General features: G+C 37.0%; 1 protein-coding gene across 1 annotated transcript in view; it reads right to left on the bottom strand.

Moving 5' to 3' along the window:
* LCP2 (lymphocyte cytosolic protein 2) overlaps window positions 1-15,469 on the bottom strand; it is a 32,470-nt gene that overhangs the window by 7,994 nt on the left and 9,007 nt on the right. The window contains exons 4-15 of the mRNA XM_010301870.2: window positions 8,737-8,802; window positions 7,782-7,813; window positions 6,920-6,954; window positions 5,363-5,564; window positions 4,496-4,596; window positions 3,170-3,239; window positions 2,875-2,958; window positions 2,050-2,075; window positions 1,944-1,963; window positions 1,733-1,837; window positions 790-820; window positions 125-137 (exon numbers count right to left, since the gene is read on the bottom strand). Coding sequence (XP_010300172.2) covers window positions 125-137; window positions 790-820; window positions 1,733-1,837; window positions 1,944-1,963; window positions 2,050-2,075; window positions 2,875-2,958; window positions 3,170-3,239; window positions 4,496-4,596; window positions 5,363-5,564; window positions 6,920-6,954; window positions 7,782-7,813; window positions 8,737-8,802 — 785 coding nt within the window. The remainder of the gene's footprint in view (window positions 1-124; window positions 138-789; window positions 821-1,732; window positions 1,838-1,943; window positions 1,964-2,049; window positions 2,076-2,874; window positions 2,959-3,169; window positions 3,240-4,495; window positions 4,597-5,362; window positions 5,565-6,919; window positions 6,955-7,781; window positions 7,814-8,736; window positions 8,803-15,469) is intronic.

Raw genomic sequence — 15,469 nt, 5'->3', positions numbered from 1 at the left:
ACTTTTTGAAATGGCTCTAAAGAAACAACTCTGTGAATTTTTTTTTATTTTTTTTTTTATTTTTTTTTTAGAACTAAGACAAAGAAAGACTTTAAGTTTTAAAAATCACTGTAGAAATACTTACCGTCTTCTTCCTCCTGGGGAGCCAAAAGAAAATAAACATTAGCAACTTATTATAGCACAATTCTTAATAATATTTTACAAAACAAAAACCTGGAAGTTGGTGAATTTTGAGTATACAAGGACTCTAATATCTATCCTGTCACCTTCATCTAAAATGCTGGGGTTTCTATTTTTCATGCAACACCAAATAATTTTTAAAGTTCCTATGTTAAGGTGCAGCAATTATTTACAAGTAAGCTGTGAGGTAGACGTCCCATAATGGAACTTGACCCAAAGTAGTTAGAAACTCTCAGCAGATGTAAACTTTCCTCATTCCTTTGGTATGTATAGGCTCTCAGAGTTATCTGAAAGTGAAATCCGTAGGTCAGCTTAAGCTGAAAAAACACCCCAAAACCCAAACCTGGGTTAGCAAAATCACTTCTCCCATGTCATTAAAAAATTCTGGTATCATTCTTTCTCTTATCTAAGATAAAGTACTCAGGGAATAAACTGAGCTTGACGTAGAACTGTTTAAAAAGAAACCATGTGCTATGAAAGATCCCTCAGTGTTCATGATGACTGATAACAGAAATGAGTTCACCTTTTTCAGACTTATTAGGTTATACAGGTACTTCGTGTTATTGTAGTCCCTATGCTTTTAAATATTTGCTTTGAGACTATACTTACTTCATTTTTTTTGTGTGGTGGCCAACCCGGCCTGAAATGAAACATAGAAAACAGATCATGAATCATAGATGGAATATTGCTCATTCCTTTTGTGTGCATTAGGCCATATTTTCAACTAAGACATGAATTTATAGTAAGTTTTACAGACACAATTAACGCAGAAACAGTTTTTTCCTCATAAAAAATATCTAAGATTCTAATTTTCACCCATAATCTAAGCATAAGCTAGTCCTTAGTCCATCTTGATTATATCAACAAGGAAATTGTCTGATGAATTGATTATAAGAGCTTAAAACAAGTTTTTACAATGATGAAACATTAGACTTCAGGTCTTAAACTCATTTGTAGTACTTAGCAACACTGCTGGAACACATGATAAGCCTTCCAGTATTTGTCTCTCTGATAAATAATCCTGGCTGATTAGCAGATCTCAATTACTTTCTTATTTTGTTTTAAGATCAGTCACACTGTTCAGCCCACAAGTTATCTAGAAAATGCTAGAGAATGATCTAGTGCTGCTAGAGAATGCTATTTGCTATTAAGAAGGAGTTTTACAGACTGATAAAGTCAACGGTAGGAAAGTAAAGGTTTCTTTTTCTAACATCCTAAAAACATAGCAATAGGACTGATGAAGGAATGTTCCCTAGAGCAAGAACTTGATCTGGTGGAAGAAACTTGGATCATATATCTCTTTATGCTATTTGGAAGAGAGTCATGCCCTACGTAATGGCTGTCTGAGATACGACTGGTGAGAGAGCTTTTTCTGCTTTCACTTTTCTGTAGCTCACAGCACATCCCATGCATATTCTTAGAGCAAAACTGTGATAACCACAGACACTGCTGTCATGCAGTAGCAGTGAATTATACTATCTTGTGTTGCTTATCCATATTTTTGTTAAATTTAATTTATCCTTCATTAAATTTCAATTAAATGAGCACTTACTTTACAGGGGTTTGCTTCCTTGGAGGAGTTGGATTGCCTCTTTCGTATCTGTCACTTGGTGGGACAGGAGGTTTTGGCATCATTGCTAGCTGTTCCCCCAGGGATCTAAGGCAGGAGCAAGATGATGAAATAAAGGCAAAAAGCTGCTTACTATGAAATAACTGGGTAATACTGGCATCAAGAGTCTCATTTCCAGAGGCAAAACTCTTACCTTAGCTGCGAAGTCAGAGGCTGTAAAACAACAAGGAAGAGTTAAGAGAATGTGTATCAAAATAGGTGAAAAACATCAATAAGCACCAAACAAAAAAAGACCTTACCTTTTCAGGAAAGCCCGGCTTCCTCCCTGAAAATAGTAAAAGCTTACATTTAGAAAAAATTAAATTTAAGATAATGAATTAAGTTTTCTATGAAACAAAAAGTTTTAAATATCATTGAATGTGAATTTTGCAGATTGAAGCACTCAGCCTCCTGAAATGTAAGCCAGAAAAAGGTTTTGGCTTTGCAAGAGATGGCAAAGTTGCAATACCTCTTATTAAAGGAAAATTTAAAAATTTTCAAAGGGGCAAGTTTTACAATCATATTTTCTATGGTTCAGCTTTGAATTGCTGGATACTCTTATGCTATTATGTACCAGATGAAAGTGTTCAGATAATAAATAAAAATCACAGAGTAGTCTCGTTAGATTCTCTGTAAAACATGGTATTCAGGTCTGAAATAAATGCCATATTTTTTCTATATTTTTTTCAGTTCTCAGCATTCTTTTAAGTCTGGGTGCAAAATTACATATAGTAGTGTATGCAGAGTTTTGTTGGCTTTGTATGCAAAAGATATTGCCTCTTTTAACCGACTAATTATTCCCTTGTTCATTCACTTCAATATTACAGCAAACATTTATTGCACAGGGATCTCATAATGTCTTTCTGTTCAACTAGTCCTGAGCTAGGGTTGCCGCTTTCTAGATACAATTTCTCTCCCTTTATAAGTACTGCTCACATTATTTATTCATAAACAGATCACCTTGTATGTGACTGGATTATGGTACGCTTGGTTGAACCTTGCTCTTTTGCATGAATGATATTCAAACTGATATTTTTGAATAATTAAAAAAAACCCCATTGATATTAGCATAAGCAAATACTGACCTGATGCTGGGCTTTCTCTTTCAAATGGGGGAGCAAGGCGATCCAGTGGAGGTTTTGTGCTTCTGTCTATAGAAGGAGCTGGGGCTAAACACAAAAGTTATGTAAGACAATTTGCTGGTATAGGTCAATATATCTTTATTTTGCATAGCCATGAACTGGTGTTACATCACAGAATAACAAGTGAGGCATCTGTATAAACAGTGGAGGAGAGCAGAACTGAGGAGATAGGGGCAAAAGGGAAGTGCTGTATAACCTGTGGGAAAAGCTTTACATACAGAAAACCAGCGGTACTTACGTTTCAAAGGCTTGATATTTCTGTCTCTACTCAAGTCATTGTTGCTTGGCGGAGGAGGAAAAGCTGGCAGCTAAAACAAGTATTTTACATGTGGTTAAAATGTGTCTTCATCTTCTTAATTTTATTGTATTAACCCCACCACATCACATCTGCTAATCTTTGTCTCTGGTGCAGCACAAGGAATAGGTCTCTGCTCAGACCAGGAAGGATAGGAGCCATTAATGCTCCTGAAGAATGATCTACATACATGGTTTTTTGTTAGATGCCTCCATCTGTTTTGTCTCACGAGGAATACTCTAATGGGATGTTCTCTTTGGGAAGGGCATGAGTTTTGTCAAAGGAAAGAAACAGGAGCTTCCACAATGCTGTTGTACCTCTGCCCCTTCAATGTGGCAGGTGTTGGTTTTGAGAACTGGTATTGAAATCAGTGGATGTAAATTTGAAGTTGAGAATTATGTATTAAGTCTGTGTTACTGACTGTTGCTGACTGAGGCAGGGGCAGAAAGGACTGGTTTTTGTTACTGGGAGAGCTGGGTCAAACAGCATTGTGTTGTCAGCAGCTGCAAAAGATGTTTGCATCCAAACCTAGATTTCTCCAGACAGATGCCTTCCAATGTTCATTCTTATTAAAAAAAAAAAAAACAAAACCAACCAACAGATCAGCAATTTAGGACAGTGGTACTGAGAACTCGTGACACCTAAGACTCCTGTATGTTTTATATATACATGAACTATGACACTGGGTCAGACCAAAAGCCCCTCTATCACATCCTAAAACTACCTTTACTTGTGTACATGGGTGGGTCTAATGTCCATCTGTTGCGGCACACAGTGCCAGTTTTAAACAGTACAATAGCTTTCAGTTTTGATGTATTCACAGACAAAAAAAAAAAAAAAAGGAAAAAATCTGGGCCAATAGGGTTCTCATTATACAGTCCCTTATGCTTTTGTGTGGTCTTAATTCAATGGACAATTGCTAGAAGTATAGCTTGGAAAGACTTGGCCTTTTTTTTTCTTTTACAAATATCACTACAGAAACAAGGAGACATCTATTACAAACCTATAATTTATACAGGAGAGGCATTCATAAGTGGGTACAAATTTCCAGTGTAAGAAACAGCCAAGTAATTTAAAATAAATCAATATATGTGTCCCATGAAATTTATTTGTTCCATGAAAAAATGGCCACCCTGTAACAGAGCTCAAATCTATTTTGATGTCTGAAATTCTTCCTCTACATACACTATCTGAATAAAAATGGCATTACACTTGGACTTCTAAGGTACTAGCAAAGGAAATAAGTGAAATATTAAGAAAGAAACATACAGAAGCACCTCTTCCCCCAAATGAGGCTGGTACTGGGGATGGGCCAGGTCGCTGGGGTGGTACTGGAGGCTGATGTGATGATCTAGTTGTTGTTGGTCTGTCTAAAGAAAAGAAAAACCCAAAACTAAACAACTACACGAGCAGTTTGGTTATTTTATTCTCATTAGATCTTTATGAGGAAGAGCCCTTGCAATAACCTGCGTACTTGAGATATCGTAAAGACATTGTTTTAGTATTTAACGGACAGTTGCTTTATGATCAATGTTGTTTTGGGAGTTACAGGCTCGTCTGTCCCTTTGGTGGTGAGGTGACTCCATCTGCTAGTCTGTTGGCCCACACTATTTGTTTTCATTCACTGCAGTACAGTGACTGTGTGAAACACCAGCCAGTCTAAATGGCAGTTTTGTACTCCCGTATTTCACTCCACAGCTGCAGGCTGCTGAAGAATGAGACATAAAAAAATGACAGTCAGAGAAAACTGATCTCTTCCTTTTCCCAATTTTCACTAGAGGTTTTTGCCACTGTTTTGACAACTTACTGCGTTCAAGGTTGCACTACTAAAGCTAATACAGTATGCACATACATTTAACTTCATGCAGATTCAAACCAAAGGCCAAATAATGCACACATCACATGAAACTAATATTTAATCCAGCAGAGTTTGTCTGAGGTTGAAAATTTAGCTTTAAAAGTCACAAAGCCACCAACATGCAGTAAGTCTGTGTCATGAAATGTTGTTCATGAACTACACTGTTTACTTCAAGGAAAAACCTTCAGTATTCCATTATCAGCCACCTAAAATGTGGCTGATAATGTGTGAAAATATCCCTTACAACTTATTAATAGCACTTAATTTTTAATAATTACCTATATAATCTGTGTTGTTTGCAAGTGACTTGGCAGGAAATATGACGTTGTGGTGTGCTTCATCATTATTGGATGGAGGTGGCTCATAGCCATCACTGTCATGTTCTGCTTCCTCAGGTTCTTCTGTTGGTGATTCATAGTCAGCTTCATCTTCCTTTTCCTGGTCATCATCAGGGCTTTCGTAGTCATCATCATCTTCATCCTGGCAAATGTATGTAAAAGACAGATGTTGTAACAGGATACTAAACACTTCAGTGCAGTTTCATTTTGGCTTTCACTGTGGTATTTTTATCCTGGAGGATATCAGGGGTTTAAAACCAGTTTGAGTGAAAAAATGCTGAAATAAAGTGGGGAAAGGTGGCAGCATTTTATTAATGCGTACAGCACTCAACAGCTTAAGAAAGGAAAGGAGTATCATCTTATAACAGTAACTGCAGTGGAAAGTCAAGATAAGGTGATAGCTTATTGAAATGCACAGTGTGTTTGTTTTAGATGACAGACAAGGCACCAGCAAACAACTCAGTGCTTCCTAGAAACGCATTGGAGCAGGACTTGATGCCTGTTGATATTCATTCTTACTTAATAGCAGGTACTTTACAGCTGCAACTCAATATTTAAAAATGCTTCAGAAAAAAGGAGGTCTTTGATATGGGTCTTTGTGCCCTCCACTGACCAGATCCAAAACAGCTTTGTACAACTTGCAGGACCTAGTAAGATCACAGTGAAAATATGGTAGTGGTCATTGCACACATCTTCTGTGCAATCTGCCAAGGCCTACAAGAAAAAGAATTTTCAATTTGTCATTGGTATCTTGGCTGAAAGTTTCAGACTAGCTCTCTATTGACATAGAGCCCCGGTGCTCTATAGGTGATTACTTTTACCTTTTGTGCTCCTAAAATAGCAGCAAATCTCCTACAAACTTAGCAGCAAGTGGTTCTTAAAAATCCCTCTCCGTTTTTTGCAAAAAGACATTGGCTCTGGTCAAGGTAAGAGATCTTCATAAACCCAGACTGTGCATCAGTCAGCTTATTCCTTTAGCTTGCTGAGTTGTGTATGCTTCATCTCATGATGTTTACCAGTGCATTTTCTGTGCCGAAAGGCAAAAGGAACTTTTGCAGTCTGGTTAGCTTCAAAAAATTAGATTCTTCAACAAATCAACTCTAGAGAATAACATGACAAGAATTTACAATTGAATAGCATAGCAACATTTCCCTTACCAGCCACCTCTTTTAAGAGCTTGAAATAGGTAGATAACATTCAGCTAAGGTTTTGTAGAGACCTGGTTGTAGGCTGTGAGTTTCTACTTGAGCCAGTGATCTAGGATTGCCATTCTGAAGCTCTGCCTTGCATTACCGGGGCATACTCTTATCTTAGTGAATAAATTTGTATGCAGCTACTCCAGTTATTCATGCTCCTGCTTCTCTTTCTCCTCATCCTAGCACCACTGCCATTGCTCACTCCATCCGTGCTGCCCAAAGTAGATAATGCAAGAAACGATAGACCTTACAGAAGAGGTAATCCATTCACCCAGTCGGTTTTGTTAATCATGATACTCACAAATGAAGACCAGTCACCGTCTTCTTGACTGTATCCTGCATAAAGAAGCATAACCACAAGCTTCTTAGCATGTACAACTTTAAACTATCAAGACATACCTTGGCAAAAAGGACACAACAAATCCCAGATCAGTTCTGAACCACAAGACTGTGTCACAGGAACAAGGTAGGTCTTGTGCAGGCAGGCAGGCATGAAAGGTACGACTAACATTCTGATTCAAAACTAAGAGCTATCCTTGTATGAGATGAGATGTGTGCTGTCACTTCAAGTTTGTCCTACTCTTCCAGTTTTAAATGTAATTTGAAGCAGAATGCTTTCAGAATGAGCGCAGACTTTTAATCTATTTGTTTAATACTATTTTATCTTTCATATCAAAAGGGGTTTTTTAATTTCGGTAGGATTGGGGGAACATGGAAGCTTGCAGAAGTTTTAAGTGCTCATGGCTTGTAAGAAAATAATTTAAATAAAAATTCAGAAAATGGCAGACATCTAGAGGCTTACTTCTCTAATATGGGGTGCTGCTAGGAGTAGGGGCAGGGGGCAGAGGTGTTGGAACAGAAATATATAAGCACTGATACTATGTATTGGATTAAAGAAAGTCAATTTGGGAATGCTCGTGCAAATGTCTCTGCTCTTGCCTTTCTTCATCATCTTTTCTATTTTAAAAATATTTTTTCTTACTTGTTCTCCTGTAACTACTCCTTATTCTTTTTGCAACTTCTTCGTGCTGTCATCTTTTCCTGTTTGTTGTTTTGGGTTTCCCCCCACCCCCAATTTACTCTGCCCTGCAAGGATTAACTTAATATTTGAATATTTTTTAACACTTTTTGTTGTTAGAAACCATATGCCAGTACATACTTACCTGGATTTTCAGGAGATTTTTGTGTTTGGGCCCTACAACAAAGATACAAACAAATAAATTCCTTCCATTTGCAATTCTTAAATGTTTTAAACATATTAAATCTATTGCAAGTAAAAGTAGCGGTTAGCTTTAACAGTAGAATGAAGTTTATATAGGTGAGTTTAACTCCACCCAAAATGTCACACACTACTTCGTGTTGCACACACAGGACCCTAATGTAAACCAACGTATTTTGAAAAACATTCCAGTCAGTGAGGTTGAGCGTTTAGAAACAAGAGCACTCAGTAAATAACTTTACCAGGGCCCCCAGTCCTGAAAATAGAAATTTTCTTTACTAATTTCATTCAAGCTGCTGAAAGTCAAGTTTATAAATATTTGTAGGGTTGATGATAAATATTTTTATAGTTTTCAATTCTAGTTTTGAACTCTAGTATATGCAAGGGTGTAAAATCATGTTATCAGATGATACAAAATCACGTTATACAGACTAGACCTAGATTTTCACTGTATGTGAATATAAATTGTTCTTCTCATGCGATATTCTTGCAATTTTTGCTCTTCTGCTACTGTAACAATATTATATTCAATGATAAGTCATAGAGTATTAAAAAGTGTAAGAATGTATTGGTCTGTGAAACGCTTTAATGATGATTATCGATGCAATAATACATGCCTAGGCTTTATAGCATTCCTAAAGATTAGTTTACTCAACTCAAGTGGAAAATTGTATGAAATTTATATGTTACTTAGTTCCAGACATGCAGAAGTATCTAGGGTGTTCATGGGCTCAGGCTTTGCTATTCTTAACAGATAATATTAACAAAACAGAGTTTTATTTTATATAACTTCCAGGCTGTCCTTCTGACCCAGGTATTACTGATCAAATGGAAAACAGTCCAGAAAAGACATATCTGAAAGCTTTGAAAAAGAAAGCTGAATTGTTTTACTTACTTACCATTTTGGAAAGAAAGACAGCTTCCCTTCATTTTTGTTTATGTCTTGACTTAATTTACTTACAATTCTATTTAAAAGAAACACAGAAACGGTTTAAAAAAAAAAAATCCTTGAAACTTGCCAGTCATTTTCTTAGCTGCTTTTCCTCAATATTTACTAAATTAAATCTTGTAATTCAGAATTATTATTTACTATGTGGTAAGAATATTGAATTTTTCATCTTATTGCAATGTTGCACTATAGCATATCCAATTAGAAACTAGATTTTTTTTTTCACATAGATAAAAACCAATATTGTTGGATCAAGTTTAAAAATAAACATTAAACCCAGCAAGCCTTAGAAACCTTGGGTGTGGTAGACAGCCCACACTAGAACACTGCTTTAAGCACTGGCGATTGCATTTGTATTATTTTGCATGGAAAGAGCAGATCAGGCTTCAGGAAACAACTTCTACCAAGGTTGTGGTCGCAAAAGCAGGGATTGAATGTACCCTGTCTCTCCTCTCTATTCTTTTTGTCTCCCTCCCTCTGCAACCAAGGTATACCTAACCCAGAATCCCTCCAGTAAAGAAGGTGAAAAGGTTGATTTAATTCCATGTTATAACACATTTGCAGGGCAGAAATAGTCATGGAACATATGACAACTGTAGCTGTATGTCTACAGAGATTTTTTTTCAAGTGGATGGGTTTTTCATCATTCATGTGCAGTTTTGTGTACAGCAGCAGGGTGAATAACAACCGATTAAATGCAATCTTGAGTAAAATTTCATTCAGGAACGTGCATTTCTGCTGCTAATGTTGCTGGCATCCACAGCCAGCACAAACATCTGTGACTGAGAGTTTTTATATTGATTGACTCCCTGAGAACAACTCTGAGGTTACAGGACAGTCATTATTGAGATTAACACAATCAAGTCCACTGAGAGCAACAGAATTCTGCTCTGCTAGTAATGAAGTTTGCCTCTATGATTATTTTGTTTCAAATGAAGTTTTTGTTTCATAGAAAGCTTATGATGAGTCATGGTCTGATTCTTAATTCTCAATATTTCTTCTTGAGGAAAGTCCCACCATAAAGTCCTGTGACAACCAAAGCAAATTGGTTACATACACCCGGTTAAAAACATCCCATTTTACTTCTAGCTCATATTATTTAGGTCTATATCAGAGACAGTATTTGTGGAAATGAAAGTAGTATGAAAAAAATCAAGAACTCAACATGTCTGTTTATCTCAGATTCTAAATTCAGTAAAAAAATCTTAACTTTATGGTTTGTTAGTGCAGAATTCTTTTCCATACATCTTAGATCTGGTCAATCAAACTTTATATCAGTGTTACAAAATCTTTGTTTATGGCCAGGTAGTTACCACTCTATTTTATTTTTCTTCTTCTTTCATGTCTTTTTCTGCTATTCAGCAATAATAATCCCCCGGTTTTTTCCATATGACCACATTTGTGCATCTCTTTCATGTCTAACTGCTTTTCTGGGCTGGGACTTGAAGAAGAGAAGCTTTCAAGCAATCTTGCCCCTTATGGAATAGGCACATGCACAGATGTTAATAATTTAAGAATGATTACAGCTTTCTAAATCTGGCATCATTACCCAAGCAAATTTATAAAGCCAAAAAAATGCAAAGTTATAGGCATAGGGACTCCTCTTGCTCTTCTTTTCCATGCAATCAACAGTCCTCTGCACAAGAAATTTCCTTCTGCTGCATGTGATAAGGAAGTTGCTGTGTGAATAATAAATTCCATGTGAAACATCAGGAAATGTTCTGGGGTGAACAGCGTACTGCATATACCAGTGCTTTGGTTGAGAAGTGGATTACGGAATTTGTGTGTGGCTTATTCTCTGTTGTAGAAGGAAGGATCTTTCATAATGTTGTTTTTATTTTCAGCTAAAGAAGTAAAATGAAGATCATTGGGTTTAGAGGTAATAATTCTTTTACTTCAGGCTTCCACGGGTATGAATGAGACCTGAGTGTTTGGAAGCTTTCTGGACTAAACCTGGGCTGGCTGCTATGAGGATTTACACCAACTGGTTTTTGAGGAAAAACTGAAAGGGAAAAGTTGCTCATCTTATCTTGCTGCCAAAAAATTAATCGTTTACTACTTAAAATACAGTGTCTCATCTTTGTTTCAGGTTTATTTGACATGCTTCAAAGCAATGGATCAGAGAGGTTGTTAGAAGAAAATGAAGTTTAGAATGGTAACACTTTACAAGCAACATTATTACAGAAGATGGGTGCACTGAGCAGCTGAGTCTGTAGCCATGTGAGGAAGGAAGTACCAAAACCACACTGCTTTCTGAGTTGTGGGAGTGGATGATAGGAGAGGATAAGGCAACAGCACTTGCAGAAATGTTACTCAGACTTCTCTTTCTCTTTCTACCTCCTCCACCAGATGCTTAGCTTAAAACTGGCAGGAAATCGAAAATAAAAAACCCAACACACAACCAACCCCCAAAGTAGTACTCCAAAACTGGCTTCTGTTTGCTTAGCTGCAGATATTGTTGCCCTGAGTAGAATCCATTCTACCTGTATTGGCATAAAGGACTTAAGATGGGTGCAAGAGATGGCAGACCAAGTCCTTTAGGGCCAGGAAGTTGCACAGTCACTTATTGAACACTGTCAAAAGCATAGTTTGTGATAAAGTCTTTGCTTTGGCCTTTGAGAAAAGTCTGTTGGGCAGATGCAACACTGTTGGCTTCAAATCTGAGTATCAGTTATGTTCTAAAGCTTTCAACAACCTTTAGCATCTCATCTGAGAGAGCACGTATGCACACACATTCACCTCTGCCCACGGCATACCTTTTTGAAAGAGAGGGGCGCTATATGTTTCTTAATTTTTAGGTTTGCACTTTGACTCTTCTGAAAGTAGAATGACTTTCAGACTGTGTTGTTTGTAGGCTCTGAATGCATCCCATTCAGAACTCAGCACACGTACCCTGTTTGAATTGGCAAATGCAATTATGTACTTTAGTGCAATGATGCTCTTTATTAATGGAAATTTTCACAAGTGCTATGGGATATGCCATAAGCTTTCTGACCAAGGTTGAAAATTTAAAACATCAGGTTTGCCAGCAACCTGCCACTGAGGATAGCCAAAGGGATCAACAGCCTGTATTAGTACCTGGACTTACTGAAAACTTGGAAATGTTTTATCTCGAGATAGCAAACAATGAGAGTGGCAAAGACTAACTTCAGTGTTTGGATCCTGGTTCAGGTATCAACCAACCATCACTGCTCTTTTGAATGAGGTCTTTGCTTTTTCTTGTTTATTAATTTTGACCACATTAAGTATGGCACATTCTGTTGAATGTGCTTTAAAATATTTTGCAAGACTCACATTTGTTATCCACAAGTATAAATCTTTATGACCTTCTGTGACTGCCCATAGTCATAATGAGCTATAAGAAAACTCCATGTGTCCCTTAAGCTGTATATTGGCCTTTTGTTTCATTATATTTATTATCAAAATGTTAATTACACCCTCATGATTAGGTCTGAGTTTCATTTAGCACTTTAAGACAGATATTCAATGTCTGCTCTCTGTAAAAAATACCATATCCCTTCCCTGTTTCACCAATGTACCACTTACTCTTTCAGGATGCAGTGTGGTGTTTATGAAGCTTCCGGTGTCTATGTTAACCTAGTGGTACTAATATTAACTTAAATGGTTTTCATAAAATATAGCAAGTACAAGAGTAATATGAATGAGCTCAACAAAAAAACATAACACTATGGTTTTTAACAGTTTTTCATATTATTACAAAAATGCCAAGTGTTAAGCATAGTATGTGTTTAAAGAAAAATGTTGCAACTGAGCTGCGCTATTAATAACTGAACAAATTGTTAGGTCAACCATGATGCTATCTCATTCGTGATAACCCAATCTCTAAAACTAATTGTCATGCCACAATTATTTATTTTCATTTCTCAGTGGGAATAGAGAGAAAATGTATGTGTTATGTGTTTCTACCAACAGATTACTCGGCCCAAATGTTGCTGCTCCTTAAAGGTCTGTGGCAATGTGATAACTTTGGGATAATGGCTGAATGTCTCCTGGGCATAGATTTCCACTAAATCTGTGAACAAGTGAAGCAGGGAAAACCCTTTGTGGTCTGGAACCTGGAGGCTGGGTTCCACCACATGTAATCATGCAGTGTCAGGTCTTCAAAGATCGTTCATCAGTGCCATAGCAGATCAATATAGGTCACTGCAATAGACAGGCATATCTCTTTTCGTAGAATGGCAACTATGCTTAAATTCTTAACATATGGTTAGTATTCTTAAAAGTAATTTTTTACCAAGTGATTTAAAGCTGATGCTCTGTATCTTCAAATAGAAATGTATATATTCAAGTAGAAACACTATGTGGTGGCATTTTCTTTTAGCTTGAAGAAGTGCCTGAAGCTCAGCACGTGTCCAAGTACTGCCTTTTGAACTGGAGCCTTAAACCAGTCCAAGACTCTCTCTTCACTCCCTCTTCCCTATGTCCACCCAGAGCAGGTCAGCTACAACACAGACCTGGCAAAGACCAAGTGGCTTTTTTCCACCTGCCTCTCCTGAAAGGAAAGGATGAAAGGGAACTGGGGAGTGGAGCTGTACACTGTCTTTTGCTTTGGGACCTTGTGCCTGAGCTAGACCTTTGATTCTACTGTGCACAAGGCTTACATGTTAAATCAAAATACAGCATTAAGCAAAGTTAATTTTCTAAACTTCTCCCTAAGATTGCTTTAATAGCAACACAAGTGCAAAAGGTCTCATGGTTCCAAAGAATGACAGCATAATCAGTGTAGATATTCTGAATGAGAGTAAAAACTTCATATTTATCAGAGAAGCCCCAAATGGAATAATAGTTTCAAATTTGCAGGTTTGTTTAAAGGCCTAAAAAAGAAGGGCATGTGTGTTTCCGGTTGTCTAATGCTCTGATTGGCACAGCTTTATGCATAACTCAAAGATAAGGACGACTTCTGGGTATGATCTGTCACAAAGTTGGTCTTCATTCAGTCTTAATTTTCCATCCTCCACAAGATATCATGCCCCAACAGATATGTGGGGTAGATTTCCTTAACCATGCCAGTGAAGATCCCGCTGTGTACAAGACCTCAGTATTTCTGGCAGGCCTACGAGAACGTGAGGTGGTGACCGCAAACAAAAATGGGAATCTCTACTGAGGTAAATGGACTGCAGAGTTTGTTATGATCCCTCATGAAATCTATGTGTGGCCTATGCATATGCAGGTGCAGTGAATCCTGTGCTGACTTATGTCCCTTTACCCTTTTGCTGCAAAAGGGTTGACAGAATAAAACTTGCAGGACTGTCTGGATGCATCAGTCACTTTTATATGGTGCCCTTATCTATGTAAATTTTTTAGCAAAGTTTTCAGTAGAGTTCGGCCCTTTTAATGGAGAGTTTTAAAGACGTTGTGAAGTATTTTCATTTTCAAAATAGTGTTTAAATCCTATTTTGGTATTTAAAAATAAGCCAAAAGAAGATTCATGAAGATGTGCACCTGTGATATGGCTGGTGGAGGTTAACTTTCAAAATAATAATTCTGTTAATAATAACAGAAGATTGTAGAGTTTTTTAATGAATTTCAGGAACTGGCCTATCATACTTTGTAATGACAACTGTTACCTACTGAGACACTTAAAGATTCTTGTAAAAGTCAGACAGTCATCCCCAAGTAATGACACAGTTATACTCAGAACTTGATCAGTAGATTTGCTCAAACCTATATATTTAGTAAAACCACATACCCAGCTCAGGAGGTCTGTAGGGATGTAGGCTGTGGTTTGCAAACCTTGTATAGTTGCTAATGGTGGGTTCTGTTCTTGGTACATGTAGGTCAGCACAAGCCTGCTAAAGGTGCTGGAGAACTTTCTTTCTTGTGTATGTACTTTTTATTCATTCCACTGGCCAATGCTGTGTGATGCTTGCTATTTATGTTAAGCATTTTTACAAAGTATGCGCAGATTTTAGCACTTGTTAAGTATCAGGTACTATAACTACAATATGCTAATGTGTATTTCAGCTTGTAGAAAAACTCTTCCTACTACATGAGGTTTGTATTATGATATAAAAGTAAGGCGTGAATGAGTTCTAGCAGACGTCTAGTGGAGATTCTGAAGTAAAGAAATTAATGTAAAAAAAAAACAGACAGGTTCTACCCATTAATTTTATTCTGTTGGGTTTTGGAGGGTTGGTTGTTTGCTTGTTTTTAAATGGCAACCAGTTCTGTTTCCTATTAAAGCTCTAAATTCTTGTTTTAAACAGTGGCATTACATGGAGGACCCCACATCACACCAACCTTTTTCCATGGATATTCACAATATTCTAGTGAGTTGTTTCTCTGTTTGTAAGTGTGGAGAAGGCTGAGAACAAGGGCATTAGTTCCAGAACTTTCATTCAGATTTATTAATTTACTTATTTATTCAGTTCTTAAGGTTGTGCACCAAGCTTCACTCTTATTTTAAAGCTCTTGATTTCAAGTTTTCTTCTTGTTGAAAAACCCAAAATATCTGACTAGGAAAGGCTGTTCACTTTCTGCTAGAGTGTTACAATAAGCAGACTGTGAAAATTGAATTTTTAAAACATTTTTGAGATATCAATAGATTAGACGAGGAGATAGGAGCAATTCCACACTGGTAGATTTCATTCTAATTATTCACTTATATGACAATATGTCTTGTATGTGTGTCTTAGACCTTCCACTGACCACTTTTGACTCAC

Source organism: Balearica regulorum, chromosome 14 (genome assembly GCF_011004875.1).
Source record: "Balearica regulorum gibbericeps isolate bBalReg1 chromosome 14, bBalReg1.pri, whole genome shotgun sequence".
NCBI lineage: Eukaryota > Metazoa > Chordata > Aves > Gruiformes > Gruidae > Balearica > Balearica regulorum.
Note: the sequence above shows the minus strand (reverse complement) of the source record. Positions and strands in the feature narration are given on the sequence as shown.